The following is a 20,410-nucleotide window of genomic DNA, read 5'->3' as shown; positions in this document are numbered from 1 at the left end:
CTTCCTGGTGTTACTCAGTGCTGCTCTTTGTCCTCTTCAGGGAAAAAATATAAAATCTAAAGCACAAGTGGCGCTCAAAGGCTAAAAGATCTCAATCTGGTACAACCAAAACAGGGACTTCTGTCTGTGTTTGCAGAACAGTGACTTTGAACGCTGTGACCTTGGGACTCAGTGACTATCTGAGCACTTCACATTCTGCCATGGTCATTGCTTCACAATTCCCTTCTGAGGTCTGCCTTCCATCCCACCCCATCTTTATCTGAGTCACAAAAAGGAGATTTTGGGAAAACTGGGGTGAAGCTCTGTCAGCCAAAACCTCACGTAAAAAAGCAGAGCTGATTTCAGCACAGACATTAAAATCCCACATATAATATGGCCATAATGATGATGTTTAAACAATTTATAATGGGTACTAGCTAAACAAATTCTGACACTGATAATCACTCATGTCCATCAACACAAATTAGAACTTTTTATAGCTCCAGTACAGAAGGTGACCTTTAAGACCATTGGCCTTGATTCACAGCTAGTTTTAAACCGGGGTGGGGGAAAGAAAAAAGGAAAAAGGCCTGGTAGCAAATGTACAAATACTGTTCTAATCAGACAGAAGGTACAGAGGCTCCCAGTGTGGGCTGCACTGAGAATTTTATATTGAACAGTCTCCAAAATTCTTGTCTAATGCTCCTCATACATGAAATTCACACAACAGAACAGCAGCACCAGCAAACTCTCCTCTCATTGAACAGCTATGCTGTTATTCCAAAAGAAAAAAGTAAAACAATCCCTCATATTATATAAGTATTTCAAACTATGTGTGTTGAGAATCACAAATACCAATGCAATATTGTTTAATTATCCAGGGAGTTGTGAAATCCACCAACACACCTCAGACTGGTAAGAATTTTCTCCATTTTATGCCATTCCAAAAGCTATACTGTTCACATCCCAAATGAAAACTGTGTGGCAAGCTAGGAGAAAATTTTACTATGTTGATTCTGAGAATTTTAATGCAATGCTTTCACAGAGATGCTAATACTATATCCCAAAAAAACATGTATCAATAAGGGTTTCTTCTCTAATAAGTGTTCTGTTTGGTTTCCAATGTGTGCCTTGAAAACAAATTTATCAGCTGTAAAAACCAGAAGAACATCTTTGTTCCTCATGACTGAAGTCCTGTGCTTTGGGTTTCAATATTGAGACTTTGTATGAAGGAAGAACAAAAATAACTCTAAAACATTGAACACATTATAGAACATGCCCAAGTAGATGGCAGAGTACGTGTATACACACAGATCTCATTGCTCTATGTAATATTTATAAAAATTACTTGTTAGTATTATAGATATTATCCTAAATGAACAGTTTGTCCTAATTTCCTCTCACTTTCCAGATTGGTTATTCTTTCTGATAGCAAACCATTGCCTGTAACACCAATTCCACTCTTCCAGAATGGTAGCAGAAAAGCTTTAGAGTATTTTAAAGACCAGAAATGTAAATTCACCCTGCTCAAAACTTGATCAACCACTGCTACATTCAATAAAGCTTTCACATTCTACTCGTTACAAAGGTATGGTGAGAAACTTGAGGGAAACTGCTCAACTCCCAGGGAAAAAAAAAACGTTTGAAGGATCTGTAATCAGGTACCAGAACCACCCGAGCTCCCAGTGCCAGGACCACAATCACAGAGCCCCAGGCTGTCCCTGTCACAGTGCTTTACATCTGCCAGGCTGTCACAAGTCTGTGCTTCCCGTGTGTAATTGCATCAGCAAGTGCAATACTCATTTCTTACCCTGTGGTGACATTTTTATTCCTGTATTTAAAGCAGGTTCCTCAGCAGTTCCTCAGAGCTCCAGAGGTGAGGCTCTGCTGGTGCTCACCGTGAAGGACTCGAGCAGAACTCACTGCTGCCACATCCACAGCTCTGCAGTGGGAGCAGATCCCTTTTCTCCACCTCACCAGCAAATCAACTTCACTGAGCATTGCTTAAAATACAATTCCAGACTTCTCCACCCTTGGATAATATCCTAACGTAGCCCTCCATCTCTGAGAGGGGGATTTTTCAACAGGGAAGTTAAACTGGGGTGTCTCTGCAGGTTCCCCCACTGTGCTAAGCAAAGTTAATCACAGCCTTTTGATTAACTCTTCTTTTCAACTCTTTAATTTTAGTCTGTCTGTGGCTTTTACCACCAGAGTCAGGCAAATGCTGACAGTTCCTTCACGGGCACAAGACAAATGTTGAACATGTTACATGAGAAAAGGTTAAGTGCAAACACAGCCAATAATCAGGGCTCTTTGGAGGCAGTGCCAGATCTGAATAAATCTGACAGCACCTCATTGCAAAGGGCAAGAATTTATTATTGTCCAGGTTAAACGCTCTGCTCTTATCCCTTCTGTGGCTGGAGCACAAGAAAGGCTCTTTGTGTGCTGAAACAAACATTAAAGTGCCAACATACACAGAATGTATAAGGTGTCTGGGGATTATTCTTCAGCAGAGTTTAACTTACTTTGGCTTCGGTCTCTCCCCTGTGAAGTGTGTACAAGTGATGGACGGCACTTTGTGATGATGACCAAGGATGTGTCAGGATTTGGAAAACATGGAAATCATGGCCTAATGTGTCAGTGGTGACCAGCAACATCCCTGGGTAAAAAAGGAAAAAAAAAAAAGAAACACAAAAACACAAAAGATTAATTGCTGCAAAAGAAGAGGCTTGAAGTATCTGTCTAAAAAACACTGAGTGTGGCTTACATTTGGGGTTTGGAAACAGAAGAAAACACAGAAAATTATTGAATTGAAAGGGATTCACCTCATAAAAATTAATCAGGACTTCAACTGAAACCATATTCACAGTACTACTACTGAAGTATTAATATATTAAGATAGTATTACAAAACAATCTATAAAAACATCGGAAAAATCTGAATATTCCAACTCAACTTGAGAACTGTGTGCCAATATGAAGCATTGAAGTGATGAATGTTACAGCAAAACCCCCAAATGCTCTTCTCTGGGCAAGAGCCAGTGTAAAAAAGATTGATGTCTCCACAATAACAATTTTTGGAAGAAGAGATTATGGAAATCCAGCCAAAGCAGCCCATACCAAAACAATCCTGAAGAAGCATCTTCCTTATAAATGAAAGAAACTGTCTGATTTATTGGTGAAAAGCAGACTTGAGAGCTTTCAAATGAAACACTAAATGAGGTACCAGGTTCATTAAAAACAGGTCACTGGAGGAGGTACTGAAATGATTCAATTAGATCAGCAGAACCACAGTAACCTAAAGTTGCTGTTTGCTTTTTCATCCCACAATGTCTCAGCCCATAACCCAGTTTTAAACATTTACAAAGATATTTGAAGTCATTTTGCCATAAATTTATACCCATTTATACAAAAACTTAAGCATTTTTGCACATATAAGGAAATACAGCATCATGGCAGAACTTAGGATTACAGTAACAAACTACAGATTTATTTTTCTGTTATTAATGAAAATTAATAGGTTATCACCCAAAGTAACCCTCGGATATTTAGTTAACATCAAGTACAAAGTGATTTTAGCAGTTTAATAGCGATATTCTAAATAATTTTCAGGGTACCCATCTGTTAAAGAAGAACTAGGAATTCCCACTCAGGTCTGTTGTAATATTTCTCCACATAAAGCACAACTGAAACCTTTTATCCTGCAGGAAGAGAACTTAGTCCCCATGTTTTATGTGACACTTATTCAGAGGATAAATGGTTATCTTATTTCTGCCATAAATGAGTGTCCATTGCCTTCATTTATTTACAGGGGATAGCAGAAACCGCTTTTCCCTCTGCTGTCCCAGATAACAGCACACATTTGAAACCTCTCACACATTACCACTGATTTCCCACCTTATGACACTTGGAAAATTTTAGTGTTAAACGGTAAAAAGCATGCCAAGCAGCAGAGTAAAAATTAAGTGTGATTAGCTTTTCTATGGGAAAAGCTAATTTCATTTCACTATTTCATCACTAGATTGGTACCCTGAGTGTTTTCCCTCCATGGCAATCCTGGAATTCAAGAGGTTGGGTCCTTTAGGGCCAGACAGAAAAATTTCTGTCTTTTCTTCCTGGTCCTTTAGGCCTAGAAAGAAAAATTCCTTTGGCCACAGAGGCCGAAGGCTCAGCCCTGTGTGTCCAATGTCCAGAAATCCCTCCCAGGGCAACACGGCACCAACAGGGCCCACCTCAGCTTCTCCAAAACCTCTGAAAGAAGGATCCTGCGAAGCAAACACGCAGTTCCAAGGCGCTGAGGCCCACCAGCAGCAAGGTACAAAATCCAAATTGCTCTCGGAGACAAAACTGCCTCCAAGCTTCCCCTCGGCTTGACCACTGAGGCTGGCAGGGCCAGAGCCGGCGCGGCCACCCACGCTGCACCCAGGCATTTCCTGCAGCTCGCACAAACGCACCATCTCACATCTGAGCTCAGCAAGATTCCCTCCAGCAGACACACTTTTACTGTTCCCGGCTGTTCCTCCGGCCCCGAGTGTTAGAAATGAAAGGGAGTTTGTTATGGAGCTGAGAAATCCGGGAGAGCACTGGGGTATTATGTTTGGGCGGTAAGGCATGTGAGCTGAGGTTGGTCTGGATGTTAATGTTGGCTTAACTGGCAATTTCCTTGATTTGTAGTGACTGTGTTGATAGGAAATACAGCTCAAGTTGCTCCGGTGCAAGGCAGCCAAGCCTTTAGTGTGGGATTATGCACACAATTTGCATTAATTCTGTTCTGCAACATCACAAACTACACTTCCCTTCTAGTGAAGTGTGCGGTCCTCAATAATATATAGCATTTCCAGCAGAGAAAGCTGGAAGCAAAGAGGGGTTTGTGTGCTGGAATTAGGCTGCTGCTGTTACTGGAGCAAGGATATTCCAAAAGATCTGATTCAAACCAGGAAGAATTTATCTTCTCTATTCCCATGTTTGTCTCTCCTCATGCATTAGACAGCTTTATATAGACATGGAGGGTGCTTTGGGTCCTTTTGTGCTCTCTCTTTATTCCCAATGGAAAGGACCTTAGAAAATGAGAAGCTGGAGGAGATGGATCCATAAGACTTCTCTAAAGACTGAGTAGACAAGGTAGTATTTCCTCCTCCAAGACTTGGGAAGTCTTTTATAAATGCAGACCCAGGGCTGAGTGCATCCACAGATCCCAGCAGAGCGTTCTTCATCTGGATCCAAGTGCATGGCACGGCGCAAGGAAGATGGTAAAAAAAACCTAAATCTGCCAAAAAACTGTCTGGAACCGGAGACAAAATGCTGTGTAAGGACCCTGAGCCAGTGAAAACACCAGGATCACCATCCTGTGCTATCCATGCAATCCATGGGTGCTCAGCTCAGCGGGATCTGGTTTCCAGCGCTGGCGAGAGCCGCAGGTGTCTGCGGATGGTGCAGGGAGGGTATCATCCCCCTGCTCCTCACAGGCTTCTTCCCAACCCTACAATGCTGTCTTCAGGCAGAGCAGGGCTCACTCTGGGCACAAACACCAAAACCTGTGGCACACGAACCCCCAGAATTCGTGGTGGTCCCTATTTGTATCTTCAGTGACACCCTGGATCCCAACAGGCACAGCTGTGACATTTCATCTACCTGCAGCTCTGAGCAGCCCCAGACGATGCTCCCAGCTCTTGGTTCCATGTGTGCTTTGCCTTTGGGTTTTCTGGGTTTGGTTTGGGGTTTCTTTTCTCTGCTTTTGCCAACTTGAAGGAGTACAGAGGTGAAAGATAATACATTTGTGGCTGGAAAGGGTTTGACTTAAAAATAGAAAGATGAGTGGTATCTGATTTGGCAATTTGTATCTAAACTCCTGCTGCCTGTCCCATTTGGAATAAATGCATTTATTAGATGAAAGCCCAGGGAAAACAGGCCCTTCACTTGTATTAGAGACTCTTTTTCAGTAAGTTAAAGGAGGCCCTTTCACACCCACATTTGCATTTGAAGTACAAATATATTCTGGCAGGACTTGTATCAACACCGAGGTCCCAAGCACAACACCACAGATGGGAAAGAACGTGTATTTATAAAACAGCATTTTGAAATCTCTTCCTCACCCCTGTTATTCAAACAATAAATCACCCATGTTTCAGAACACTGGCCTGGGGTTTGTGGTGGGATTTTCCAGCTCTCATTACTTCACACTGAAGTATCCCAGTTTTCCATTACCACAGCTCAGCCATTTTGTTTCTCTCTCCATCCCCCTGCAGCATCCCAGCAGGAATTCCTAATCCCAGCGGAGAAACACGAACCAGAATCCTGGTCCTACCTCACTTTCACTTTCAAGTGCAGGAAACTTCAACTCAAGCTTCTTAAGAGGCCTTGTGACAGTTTTCCCAAAAAGTTGTTTAGACGGAAATACAGGTTAAAGCTGTGCTACGTTCAGTCCAAATGTCTTCTCTTATGAAGGACTTTATGGGTGAATAATCAGAGATGAAAAGTGAATAATTCTTGAGGATTTCCTGCTTATTTTTCCAACTGGCATTAATCCCTGTTTAACAGATAGCAGCTGAAATCCATTGGAAGTCTTGCATACACAGGACCCAGTGGAAATTTATGTGTAAACCAGACTTCATTTAGTATATATCTCATTGCAAAAATTCTGATTTTGCTTATCCACAGTGTGAGGGTGCAGCCATATTAAATTAATGACTGTTTTACTGTGTGGTTATTTTAAATCCACAGAGATGATTAAAATCTAGTTCCAAAGGAACAGATATCCTAGATGAGGAAAAAAAAATAGCAAAGCTTTGTTTTACCTGCCCTAATTTACAGCTTCCTACTTTTCCTGCATTCTGTTTGGGGAAACAATCAGCTTCTTTCAGGATAGAAATAAAAACACCAGGAATATATGCATAAAAGGAAAAACTAGTACAGATGTAGACTGTGGGTTAAGAGCTATTTATGCAGTATCAGAAGACTAAACCAGACTCTGGCCTGGCCATAAACTAAGCCCACGCCCTAAATGAGGTGCCAAGCCACAAAAAGCATTTGCGTCAACTGGGAATACAAGGAAAAGAAGGACTTCTAATTATAGGGCCTGGAAGCGGAAGGCAGGAGCGATTGGGAGCTGAGGCTGCGCCGTGTTTATCTGAGAGCTTCCTCCCCCTGCCTGACGAGCTGGGCCTGGAGCTGCTGATGGGACACGGAGTCCTCAGCTCCTGGCAGGCCCGGGGAAAATTAGAGAGCGCTGGGCAGCCCCACCACATCCTATTTATAACACCTCCCTAATTGCAGAGCTGTTGATTGCGTGCACAGAAATGAGGTCCACACGGTTTGGAGCTTCACCAGGAGCTTGCCTTCAGTTTTCAGAGGGTTTTCCACCTCCCCAAACCGTGTCATTCTGCCAGCACTCACTGAAGGACTCGACACCTTCAAGCTGTGTTGGCTTTCTTTTCAAAACACCAAGGGCACGAGTGCTGGGAATCGGGCACACATCTGCATGGAGGAAATGTGGATCCATGGAGAGTCTGGATTTAGGAATGCAACCCTCAGATTTCCATGCCCAGTCCAGCCACTGCACCAACTCGCTGCCTGTCCAAAAAGTGATAAAAAATATGAGCCTCTCACGCTTCAGTTTGGAAATCTGAACTTGGATCCCACACAAGGTTGGTGCTGAGCTTTGGAGGTTCCCAAATTACAGGCTCAGAGCGCTATGGGGAACCACAGTGACTTAGAGCAGCTCCTGGTTCAGTCCACACGGATTTCTCCTGGCACTGCCACCTTCCACAGGCTCACGGGGACAGGATTCCTGTTCCACTGAGCTCCCTGGGCTGAGAAATTGCATTCATGGGACAAAGTTTATACAGCCCATGGTTTTCTGAGGATCTGGCCCGACCCAGGAACAGCAGCTTTGTTTATACCCACTCAATCCCTCTCCTAGGTAGGTGAAAATACAGCCAAACATCAGAGCTGCTCAACCCCTGGGTACTCCCAAGTGGAGCACGTGCTGCAGTTACAAAACTGGGTCTCAAAAAAATCTTACCTAAATAATGAAATTCTGATTTTAGAAAAATTCACCGTAAAATAAATGCAAGCACGTAAAGATTTAATGTAAATATTTAAAAAAATCCCAAGAAGTCAAAAGAAAGAGAAGCAAAATATTATTTTGTGAATAAATAACTCCCTATGACTCTAATACCTCCTCAAATAATCCATGGCTACAGCTCTTCCTTCACAACCAACCCAAAATGCAATTTCTGATCAAGCCATCAATCATCAAGGATTCCTCCTTTGGTGACATGGGACATAGGAACACAACATTTATACCTGCAACTCATCAAACTGCCTTAATTTTAACGTATTTGTCTTCCAAGGCAATAATTCAAGTTGAAAACCAGAAGAAAATGAACAGAAAAACTGAAGAATTATTCTGTCATTAAATAATTACAGCTTGATTTACTCTCCAGGAGAGTTTTCCTGCCCACTTTCTCTGCTCAATGGGAAAAAACTTGTGCAGAGGTGTTCCAATTTCAGCCTCTTTAACTATTAACTCAAAGCCACTGTCACGTTTCAATATAGAACATTAAAATAATCAGAGCAATTTCAGGTCTGTTAAAGGTGCAGTCAGGCATCCCAAGGGGGGCACAGTTTAATCTGTTTTACTGCTGGCCCAACATTAATTTTCTTGTTATTAATGGGCGGAAAATCTCTTTTGTAGCCAAGGAAGTGTAATTATTTTAAATTTTCAACGTCTTGCACTTCACAGCTCTCAGCTGCCAAACTGGCAGAAGCAACACTTCTGGAAAGCAGATAATTTATCTACCACATTTAAAAGAAAAAAACCCCAGATATTTATAAATGAGCATTATTTTTTAGCTGTTTACTAATTGAGAATCTTATTTGAAAACTTTCCTCTTTGACACTAAAATTAGAATGTACCTGACCCATCCCATCAATTTAAAAGCTGGTCCTACTCCCAAATTGAGAGCGGATTTAGCTATAGCTACAGAAACGTTTTAATCATTGTATTTTCTGTTTGTTTTAAGGGCTTTTATTGAAAAATATTGTGTCTTTTGCTCCCTGTAGAAGGGTGAGAAGCCAGGATCGAGTCCTGCAGCTGGAAAACCCCTCTATGCAGCATCTGAGTCCAGGAAAAAGCTTTTATTGGGAAAAGTTGTCCCTGGAGAAGACCACCAGGAAGCTTAGGTAACAGAATGTCCTTTTCAGAGGCTCTAAGGCTACTCACTCACCTTAACAAATGGGAAATTGAAGCAGAAGCTCTAAAAAATCAAACAGGATAATTCTCATCTTTCCTGGCTGCCCACAGGGTTTGTTGTACATACAGTTCTTGGCAGTGCAGCCTGACAGGGAAACGAGGCACAAACCTTCCAAAACCAGCAGTGAATGATTTAATCAACCTTTGAACAGACATGAGAACTTCCACACTTAACTTGCCCCCCCAAACCAGATACAAGGGATGGAGGGTGTTTGTATGGATGCTCCTGGAAATCCCATCTGGAGCCCAGGAGGCCAAGTCCAGCTCAGGCTCTGCACTGACCACAGCAGGAATTCCCACAAGAACTGGGATCCCAGCACAATCCCCTGCTCTGGTGGGCTCAGAAGCTCAGCCCAGCTTCCAAAATTATTCCTTACTGGTCTGCATCACTGGAGGCTCCCATGGAAAGTAGAACTCCAGAGGCAGAGCAGCAGTGTCCACATGAAAATGTCCTGGTGTCCTCCAATACCAAACTCAACGCTCAAACACCAAGACTCCAGAATTATTGATCATATCTAAAATTTAGGGCTGATTTCTCTACACTTTGTTTCATCTATAAATTGTGAAAATAGCATCTCTACAGGTTTTCACGTTCCACTTATTCCCACATTGCATCCCCAAGATCTTGTGCCCAAAACACACCTTCCCTGGGGAGCCCAGAGGATCTGGCCCTTCCTCCCCTCTGCAGGGGCAGCAGGAAGAAACTTCATGGGTTAAAAGAACAGACTTTCCACTGGCTGTGGAGAACTTGCCCAAGTGTAGACAACAATGCATTTAGCAACTCAGCTTTAGCACAAATCAAACATCTATACTTGGCTTTTAAATGTGGTGAAGTAAAGATAACTGACTGAAATAAAGCTGCAGCCCAGCAGACTTGAAAATTACTCTCAAAAGCACAAATAACAATTCCTGTAGTATGGAGAGATGTGGATCATTTACACACAAGTTGGTTTTCATTATCACAGTTCATAAATGCCTTTATACCTCTGATCTGTCCAAATGAAAGGAGGATTCTGCTTGTTTTTAACACAATAAAAACCTATAAAGGGATCCTCTCAAAACTCAGGCCTGAGCACCTGTGCAGTTCCTGCACTGAGACACAATGGGATTAATGGGTTTATCAGACCCAGAAAGTAAAATTTTCAGTGAATCAGAGCAGTGCTCCCTGTTTGCCTCCCCAGCACAGCTCTGCAGGCACTGTGTGCTGGAAATTAGGAGTAAAAGTGGGGTTTCAGAGCAAGCAGCCAAGGACAGAATCAAAAGCCACCCCTTGTTTTGTTCTCTGTAATGAGCTCAGCCTGATTGCCAATGACCACTGGAGAATGAGCTGGGATGATGTCACAGCCCTGGCTTCAAACAAAATCCTGCCTTGATGTTAAATAAAGAGCTCACAATCCTGGGCTAAGTGCTGCTCTCACTGGAGGAAGAGTTCTCTGCTGGTTTGTCCCCATCCCTCCTGCAAATCTCCCAAGCACACAGTATCTGCAAGCAGCCAAAAACAACACCACTTAAAGAAGTGTTTTGCCATTAAACACCATTTGATCTAAGTGTCACACTAAGTTATTCTCATCCCAGTACCTGAGCAAACCAAAGAACTTCATTATAATAGAAGTAGCCATCAATTTGCAAAAATAGCCTTCCTTTTGAAAAATAACAAGTTAATTTGATTTTGCATATACATTCTGCTGGACTTTTAAATTTACACAATCCTAGAAACTCTCTTAAGAAGGCATTTAATTAATATCTATTTACCATTCTAATTTAAGCAGCTGTATTTATTTAACTTATTTAATTTAATTAGCATTGGCACACTTTAGGTAGCATCCTTCTTTCAGAGCACAAAGCAAAATGACTGTTCTGAAACTGAGGATTCTCAGTTCACTGCACAGAGCTCTATGAAAAATTCCCTCCCAAGAAAATCCAGGCAGATGAGAATACAGCTTTTCTGTCACAAAATCCCAGTGAACAGCACTGCACTGTTAAAGAGTTCTGACACAACAGATGGGGTGTCAGAATGACACCAACTGGTCAGCAAAAGTGAAAACATAAATGGCAGACATTTAGTTTTATTCTCTGAAATGTGACTTCACCCTCCTGATCTTCATGGCATTTGCTGCATTTTAGAAATTGTTCACTTAGGCACTGGAAGCTGTGGATTCCCTGACCATTTCCCTGAGTGCTGCTGCAATCAGACAGAACATTATTTATCTGCAGATAATGAAATGTTAATTGTCAGAATAATAAGATCAATTAATATACAAGATTTGTAGTTGTCCCTGCTGCCCAGAGTCACTGTTCATTTATAAAGAGGAAGAAGATAAACAAGCACTTTTGAGGAGTTTCTTACAAGTATTTTCAGATTTTAGTTGATTTCACTCAGGAGAAAGGGTAAGATCACAAACTCTTAATTAGCAAAGAAATAATAAGTTACTTTAAAAACCAGTGAAACTATTTTATTTCTGTATTTAGGGAGGACTACAATTTAATCCACATGCTGATCCTCTGGATACCTGAGGATCACAACATGTGTGCACCTGGCTGGCAGGATCCCAGGAGACAGGAATTCCTCAGCAGTGGAAGAGGGACTGAATTTCCTCCCTTGCTAAAGTTTGAAAGTTTTAAAGTTGCTAAAGTTTGAAATTTCCAGAGAAGACAAATCACACATCCAACACTCCACAGAGCAGGTCACCTGCAGTGTCCCAGCGGGACCAGCACTCCCTCCAAAGCCAGGGGACTCGTTCCTGTGGGATTTACTGCCTTGTTTACATCCATCCCAAAAACCAGAAAAATCTCTTACCACTGGGGTTAAAGGCCATGCAGCAAATGGGCTTCTCATGAGCAGGGAAATGGGCCACGATGCCATCGCTGTCTGAGTCCTCACTCACCAGCACCTGGGGACAGAGCACAGCCCAGATTAGAGGGAAAACACTCCAGAGGGAAAATCCCATTTCCTGACACAGGGATTGGCGTGCTCACGTTCAGTGTTCCTGCCTGTCAGCTCAACACCAACAGTCCTGGGAATTCTCTCAGATACACAGACACGAGACCTGCTCTAATAACCAGAAAGGATTATCCACTTTATGCCTGGATTTCTTATTTACTTATCATATTCAAATTAGGGAAAAATAGAAAAATAGTCCCATTTTGCTCCATGAATTATTGCAGACTGCAAAAGAGCTCACTACACCGTGCTGTGCAGGTCATTTGAGGTTTCCAAGAACAAAATGACATCCTAGAAAGAAAAGTGAATATTTAACCCTTACATAAATCAGTATTTTGATCCCAAGTACATAAAGCAAGTAAGTGGAAGACCAGATCAAGCCCCAGAGAAAGTGGGTTTGCTTTCCAGGAGTCCCTCAGGTGGGAACAGCACAGCTTCCACCCTGCTGTCAGTGGTGCTGGAATTGAGGGATCTGGATTTCCAAAGGATGCAAGGAATGCCAAGGGCTGGGAGTGTGGATGGAAGCAGCTGCACTGTCAAATTCACAGTTAACAGGAATTTTCTCCAACTTGAAACTGCCTCACTCAATATGAGGTAACACTGTTATAAAGGTTGCTAATAAAAAATCAGGCCCTCATAGAATACTTTCTTGTGAACAAAAAAGGAATTAAAATATAGCAGAGAGTTTTCATAGCACAGGGAAATTCAGTGGAAAAGGAAATATCTGGACTGAGATCTGTGTGCTGCAGCAGCTTCTGGGGAAAGGGACAAAGGATGAGCTTTTGGTGTTTTAAACAAAAGCAAATTTGAACCTGGTAAAACTCCTGGCCCAGTCAAACCAAAGCTGAGTGTGAGAACATAACAAAATATCTAAGTTTAATTGTATAAAAAGCAAAGATATTCCTAGATTTACAGAAAAGAAGCAGAAGATGTGTGGACAAAACTATGCAAGAGGTGTAGGAGTATTTTATTCCTTGATTACATCATCCTAAAACTTGAATTAAGCAAAACAAAAAGAAAGATCAGTCAGAAAAGGACTTGAAAAGAGGGGTTTTGTGGTGACCAAAACACATCTTCTTACTAAGACAGTGCAAAACCACCCTGAATAATCTGTCTGTCTCTTCCAAAAACAATCTGCAAGGATTTTAATACTTCCTATCCCCAACAGATATCACAAAAATTTGAAGCTATTTTTCAACTTCAAAAACAAGGGATCCTCTGCTGGCGTTTGGAGCAGGGCTGGAGGGGCCCTGGCACCTCACAGCACAATTATGGCTTTGCTCTCCCTGGTCAGCAGTTCCTGCTCCTTCCAGAACCACCAAAGCACAGGGGCTGCAGATCTTCCCAAGGATTTGCAGGGAGCACAGCCTTCCTCACCCAGGGAACCTCAGGCACTCCAGCAGCATTTAGCACTACTCAGCCTCAACACTCTGCTCTCATTAAAGAGAAATTATAATGACCAACTAACACCATAAAACAGCTTTATGAAGGATTTTTTTTTTTTTTTTGCAGGTCTAGCCTGTTAAATAAGAATATTCAGTCAGAAATGTGTGGGTATCACAGGAGCTAAATCATTGCTAGAAATGGTTATATAGCATATTTCATATGCAGCCTCTTCTGCAGGATTGATTCAATATGGCTTTATTTGAGAAAAAAATAAAAATGATAAATGCACTGCTGTTATCACCCCTGCAGCATAAACCCTGTCCAACAGGCAGGAGCACTGGATGGCAACCGGATCCTTAAATATTTTTCCTCTGGAAATATGATATAAAGCAAAAAGTCACAACATCAAAAACTGCAAAACACCTTAGACTTAGAAACAGACTTGGAGAACTTGAGAACCCAAAAAAGGCCAAACCTCTATTTGTATATGATGTTAACTGATCCCATGCTTTCAATTCTTTTGTTGTTTACTATTTAAAAATATCTTCTTGCAAAAAATATTCCAAAAGGAGTCTTTAAAGATCTCCCCCTTTCACTGATTTTCTGGTACAGCAAACTGACCTTTGCAAATTCAAATTCATGTTCATCCCATTGTATTAACCAAGTAAAGCAAAATTAAAGCCAAGAAAACCCACCACAAAAGCACCTTCATCACTCGAAAATTTGGAAATCTTGGGCAGTGGGGAATGTGACACTCAGGGCTCCTTCCTCAGCAGCTGATGTGTGTCACTGTCTGTGTCAGAAGAGACAGAACTGGCTTTGGGAACACGTGGAAAAAACTCTTGTGCATGGAAAGACACAAAAATATCCTTCCTCTTTTTAAAATCAGCATGAAAAAATAAATCCTTTAGGAACAGAGAAAAGTGGGTTTTTTTGAATCACCAATCTATTGAAATCTTTAGGATTTGTCAGGTCGTCCCCCTGCTTTTCTGCACTGCACTTGTGGATAACAAATATCACTTTTTACAATTCCAACACTACAAAGGAAGAAAAAAAAAATCCAAGGAATTGGACTTAACTCCATCATGAACCAAATGTCCCTCACCAAGATGCCACCAAACCAAAGCCTGGTTCCCATCCCAGTTCAGAGCTTGCACAGCTTTAAATCCCAGCATGATTTTCCTTTTTTACAGAACTTCAGGAAATCACAACGATGCTGATACAACACCCGGTGCTTCAGCAACATCAAACCAGCACCCCCAGCTCCTCCGGCCAGCTGAGGATTCCGTGCCCCTGAAAACAGCAGAGTTGGGAATTTTTCCTGGAAATCAAAACAGAGGGACAATTTCCCTAATAACACATGCAGGGGCTGTCAGAGAGCTCGAGGGAAGCAGCTCGTTCTCCTCCCAGAGCCTGCAGAGCCCACAGGAATCCCCAGGCTGCAATTTTTTTCCTCCCCAACAGGCTTCCTTCTCCAAGGTAGTGGCCTCTAACCACTCTGCTAAAAAACCTTCCAAAGTCTCTCATTGAGAAGGGCTCAGAAATCAGCATTGCTCTGGAGATCACAGAGTCACTGAGCTCCCTGCAGAGCTCCCAACGAGAGAGCAAAACTGAAATTTTTCTACCAAGGCTCCTTGTGAACGAGCCCTCAGCTGCTCCTGATGCCCAAAAATATTTTACCATCAGCTGCAAGAGGATTTTCCCCAAACCTGCCCAGCCAAAGAGCCTGTGGCTGGATGTGCAGCCAAACCAGCTCCATTACAGCAGAATGCTGAAGTTTATCAAAGATTCACCAAATCATCTTTATCTCACCCTAAAAAAAAGAGACAAAGCACCGAGGGCAGCCAGCAGTGTTTGCTGCCAGGGCAGGGATAACTGCAGCCACAGCTTTTTTCTCCTATGCCATATTTTCCTTCCTCTGTGGTATTTTCAGTACTGCTGAACAGAAGCCACTCGTAATTATGACTTTAATTATTTTAATCTTTAAAGGCAAATTACACCACTTATCCCAGTGGAGACATGTTTTTAAATAAAACATGAAAGTAACACAAATAAAAACGGACCCAAATCTAATCAGGCAGGTCCTACTCTTAATACAATTAAGAAAAGAGTAATCCCATCATCATAAAAACAAATAGGTTTGGCAATAATTATAAATATGAATATTGTATAACAAATATTTGCTGTACACTTGAGAACCCAAATGCTTTAAAGAGCTGGAGTTTGAGTCACAAAGAGCCTCCCCCAAGTTACAGCCAAGGTCAAACTTCAGTGGAAAGGGGCTAAAAGTGATAGATCTGTGGCATTAACTACTGCACTCCTTTTAATAGAATCCAGCATAAACTCAAACCAGCCTCACGCTCAGCCTGAACCATTTATCTGAGACAAAAATGTCTTCTTGACAAAAACCAGATCTCCTTTAATAAAAGTGAGGCAGACAGTATTATGCTCTGAGGGAATCCTGTTGCTCTTTTTATATTTATATATAAAAAGAATTCTTCTGTAATACATGGAGATATAAAAAGTGAAGAAAATTGAGGCCAAATATCTGAGCATCAGGACATCACATCAGCCTTTGCCAAAGCTGCTCCTAAAATAAAAGCCTTGGTGTTAATGACCAGTGGAATTATGTCTGTAGTTAAAGTTTTATTATTGAATATGCTTCACTCTCTGAGCTTCTTTTTGCTTCAGACCAAAATTTCACAACAATTCCTGCTCCTGATAAGTATCTTGATTTGGTTCAATATGACCTCCTCATCAAATGAAAACGAACTTTGGAAACTGCAGCTGCTTTTTTTCCCCGAAAATTCCTCTTTAATGCAATAAAAAGTTAATAGGGAACAGGGAAAAAAAAAAAAAGTCCTGATCACATTTTAAACCATAAATAGATCAACATATTATCTTCTTTTGCTGAGCTGTTTTGAAAATATTCCTTCCAATATTGCTGAGCTGTGGATGAGCTGCACAGTGAGATTTCATCAGTCACAGCCCTGGAGAACACACCCAGCATGGAGTTTTGGATTTTCAACTGGCCACATCTTTATCTGTCAACCAACTGTTAGATGTTGAACAGATTCACATTCTGCCCCAAAACTGGTGACTTTTGAGCAAGGTCATTATTGCAGCCTGCACGTGGGTGGCCCAGTGGATGAATTAATTAAGAATACAGAAACAAAGGTCGAAAGAAAATAATTTTTCTTTCAAACCCAAGCCAATAAAGTCTTACACATTTAATTCCAATTACTGAAAAAGAGGACATCTGTACAGCTTTAGGTTTATCCATTTCAACTAATTAAGGGATTCAAATAAATAGTCCTTCCATCTAACTGAAAAGTTTGCTAACACTTCATTAGAAGGAAGTTTAAACAAGCACACAACCTTGTTAACATATTTTGGTTTACCACAAAGTTACTTGGGCATCTCAATAATTATTTTTATTCCTTTTACAAATATCTCCTGACAGCCAATGTCAATAATTCTGCATTCCTCTGCATTTACTTAATTACCTCATAATTCAAATTTTCTTAAAGTAGCACCAATTCTGAAAGTAGGAGCTATCACATAAACAACTGCTGGGGATGAGAGTTTACTACAATATCTACATTCATAAGGTTTATTAAAAATAATTTCCCCTGCAGATTTTATCCTACAAGATTACATTAGAAGAGTTCTTTGGTCTTTAGTTGTGGATTTTTCAGTGGTGAGTTTGCATTTCACCCTCTGCCATGGCAGCACAGGTCAGTAAATGACACACATCGAGCTCCCTCTCATATTTAATGCCTTTGAAATAGGAGAAATTATAAAAAAATTGTGAAAAATATAGTTAGTCCTCCTGGTTTGTGTCCAAAACATGTCCCTTCATCTTTCTCCTGGCACAGAAACTGTTGTATTTGTACACATGCACAGAGCAGCTCAGTCCATCTTAAGAACCTGTGTGCTATGCCTGAAATAACTGAAAAAGTACTTGTATCATTAATTTGAAAAACTTCAGTCACATTTATGTAAAAAAAAAAGCTTCCCCACTCAGAAAAAGTTCTTATTTCTCATCCAACTGATGTATTTGCCTGCCTTGGATTTATTGTTGTGTTCCATTTTCTTCCTCTTTAAAACAGATTTTTTTTTTTTTCCTGTATCTTATCTTACAGGCTTATTTTATTACTTGGAAAATATATCTTTCACTGCGACACCCAAATTCTTAGGCTGTGCAGGTGATAAAAATCTTTATTGATCTGAAGGAGGTGAGGTATTTATTTTACATTAGGAGGGCACTGATGATAGGAAAATAATTCCTCCCTGTTTCTGAAACTGCCCTCAGCTGTGACAAGGCTGGAACCTATGTGAGCATACACCAACCCCAGCTGAATGGGATTCAAGGCTTTCCAAGTGTTCATTTAGCCCAGGAAACACTTGGTTGGAATTTTAAATTCAGGTTTTCTCAGTGAGAGGAGGAAGAGCCTGATGGGCACAGCCATGAACATCCCAATCCTGGCATCTCATCCCAGCAGGGTTTGTTGATTCCACTCAGAACTCTTCAAAAATCTGAAAACTGGGGTGAACAAACAAGGAAAAATCCTTTCACTGAGAGTGGTTCAGAACTGGAAGAGGAGCTCCCCCACAGGAAAGTGCAGTCCCCATCCCTGGGAGGATTAAAAAAAGCAAATTTGGCAATTTGGTTGCATGGGAATGGCAGGATTCAGTCAAAGGCTGCACTTGATGATCCTGTAGGTCTTTTCCAAACATAGTGAGTCTGTGAATCTGTGATTCTATAAACCAGTAACTTTAGAAAAACCAGTGAAACAGTGACCCTACAACAGAGAGGGCTGTTTTACAGGACTTGGCATCACCAGCCTGCCCCACCAGTGAGGATGGAGCTCAGTCACCACTCCCAGCAAACTGATTTTCCACAGGAGAGTAAAACAAACTCAGAGATTCTGGGCATGAGGAGCTCGCAGCTGGGATCAGCTCCCTGCTGCAGCTCTGTGACAATCTCACCTCACTGAGAGGTCAGAGGTGCTAAAACCCTTCCCTGAATCCTGCCCCAAACCCAGCCAGGGTCAGCCAGCCAGCACAAACAAGTGCCATCCACACTGGCATTCCTGCCAGGAATTCTCCTGCCAGCACACAGCATCACATCCCTGCCAAAACCAGCATCCACCAGCTCACATTGCACAAAAATTCACATTTCCACTGCAAACAGAGCTGGAGGCACAGGAAAAGACTCAGAGGGACTGGGAGCACCCAGGACACCCCTCACAGGAGAAGGTTCTGTACTGGCAGTGTGGAATAACCACATACAAAGTGCATTTTTTAACATTTCAGTAAGAAAAAATTGTTTAAAAAATCTCCTGCACCATAAAAATCTAACAACGTACAAAAAAGGTTATTTTCTTTTTTTCTGGAAACAAATATAATTCTGAAAGCAAGTAACAGCACTGGAAATAAATTACATAATTTAACAGCATTTAAAAGCTTCAGATCACAAAAATATGAATGCAATACAAGCAATTATGATATCCAGATTCCTAGAGGGTCAAGACAAAACTTATTTTCCTAGAGCTGATGGCTTATTTATGTTAGAGCAGCAGGGTTTGGACAAGACAAACGTTATCATTTTTACAGCTCCTCTCCTGGAGTGCCCTTTAGGCTTTGATAGCTCCCTACTATTGTTAGGGTCAGAGGACAAGTTCATAAAACCTCTAAATCATATATAACAAGCCTTAAAAACCTAAGATCTATCATTTTTTCCCCCCTAGGCCTATGCAGAAGAATCAAAGCAAAGACAGCAACCAGCAGAAATAATGACCACATTAAACAGCTTCATCAGAAATTTATGAAGTCAAATTTGTCTTTTTTTTCTTTCCTTATTTTATATGAAGAGCCAAGAAATTTTTTTTTTTCATGGGAACAAAAACAAATCCCAGCTGCCAACAGAATTATTTTAAAACCTGACTCTAAGATCTTAATTTTTTTCCCAATATCTTCTTTCTTTTATTTCAATTTTGGTAGAAAATATCTATACTGTTTTATGAACAATTCTCTTTCAATGCAATATTGCTTGGCTAAATACTTCCAAAATTAATTCTCAGGAAAAAAACCATAATTAAGTTTTTCTTTGTTTTGATTTTTTTTTTCAAGTAAAATATTTTATTTTCCTGTCAAAGAAAAAAAATATACTTAGCTATATATTTTACTTCTGATGTGCTCCTTAATAACTCACCAACTTACTTGCAATGAGCATCATAAAGATAGGTGAAAACAAGAAAAAATTAAAGCTTTTTTTTGCTTTAAATTCCATAAATGTGACCATGAGAAAAAAAAATCTCACACACTAGTTACAGAATAATGAAGTGTGTGGGAGTTCTGCATAAACACTGAATCCAGGACCAGCCACTTTAAAATTAAATGAGTGGTAGAATCAAACAAAAAAAGACATGGATATCTTTCCTGTCATAAAGACGGGAAAATCCAGCAATTTTAAAACTGTCCGATAACGGTGTGGAGTTTGCAACAAATTATTTTTCCTGATGCACTGCACTGTGAATTCTTGTATACAGTAAATTTACTCTGTTAATATAAAACAGTGCAAATGCCTGAAAAAAACAGCATCGTGCTCCACTGCATTTGGGATTAACATAAAATTCTAACTTTTACACTTCATAGCCAACTTGTACCATCATTTTTTTTTTTTTTAACCTGGAATTCAACAATTCCCCCATTCCCAAACAACCCCACATTCCAGCCACGTTCTGTATTAATAAAAATCATCAGACTCCATCTCCACTTTGACTGATCAGCATCAATGTCAATTAGGAACAAGTGTTGGGGAGACAAAATGTGACACTTCACACTTGA

The 20,410-nt window shown here is 40.9% G+C and overlaps 1 protein-coding gene across 15 annotated transcripts in view; it reads right to left on the bottom strand.

Moving 5' to 3' along the window:
• The window catches only part of BCAS3 (BCAS3 microtubule associated cell migration factor), a 298,450-nt gene that overhangs the window by 224,649 nt on the left and 53,391 nt on the right, over positions 1-20,410 (bottom strand). For all 15 annotated transcript variants that reach the window (XM_085557228.1, XM_077787569.2, XM_085557225.1 and 12 more), the window contains exons 13-14: positions 12,029-12,122; positions 2,505-2,638 (exon numbers count right to left, since the gene is read on the bottom strand). In XM_085557228.1, the coding sequence (XP_085413354.1) occupies positions 2,505-2,638; positions 12,029-12,122 (228 nt within the window). The remainder of the gene's footprint in view (positions 1-2,504; positions 2,639-12,028; positions 12,123-20,410) is intronic.

Source organism: Lonchura striata, chromosome 19, assembly GCF_050655825.1.
Source record: "Lonchura striata isolate lonStrDom1 chromosome 19, ASM5065582v1, whole genome shotgun sequence".
Classification (NCBI taxonomy): domain Eukaryota; kingdom Metazoa; phylum Chordata; class Aves; order Passeriformes; family Estrildidae; genus Lonchura; species Lonchura striata.
This window is presented reverse-complemented; position numbering and strand designations above follow the sequence as displayed.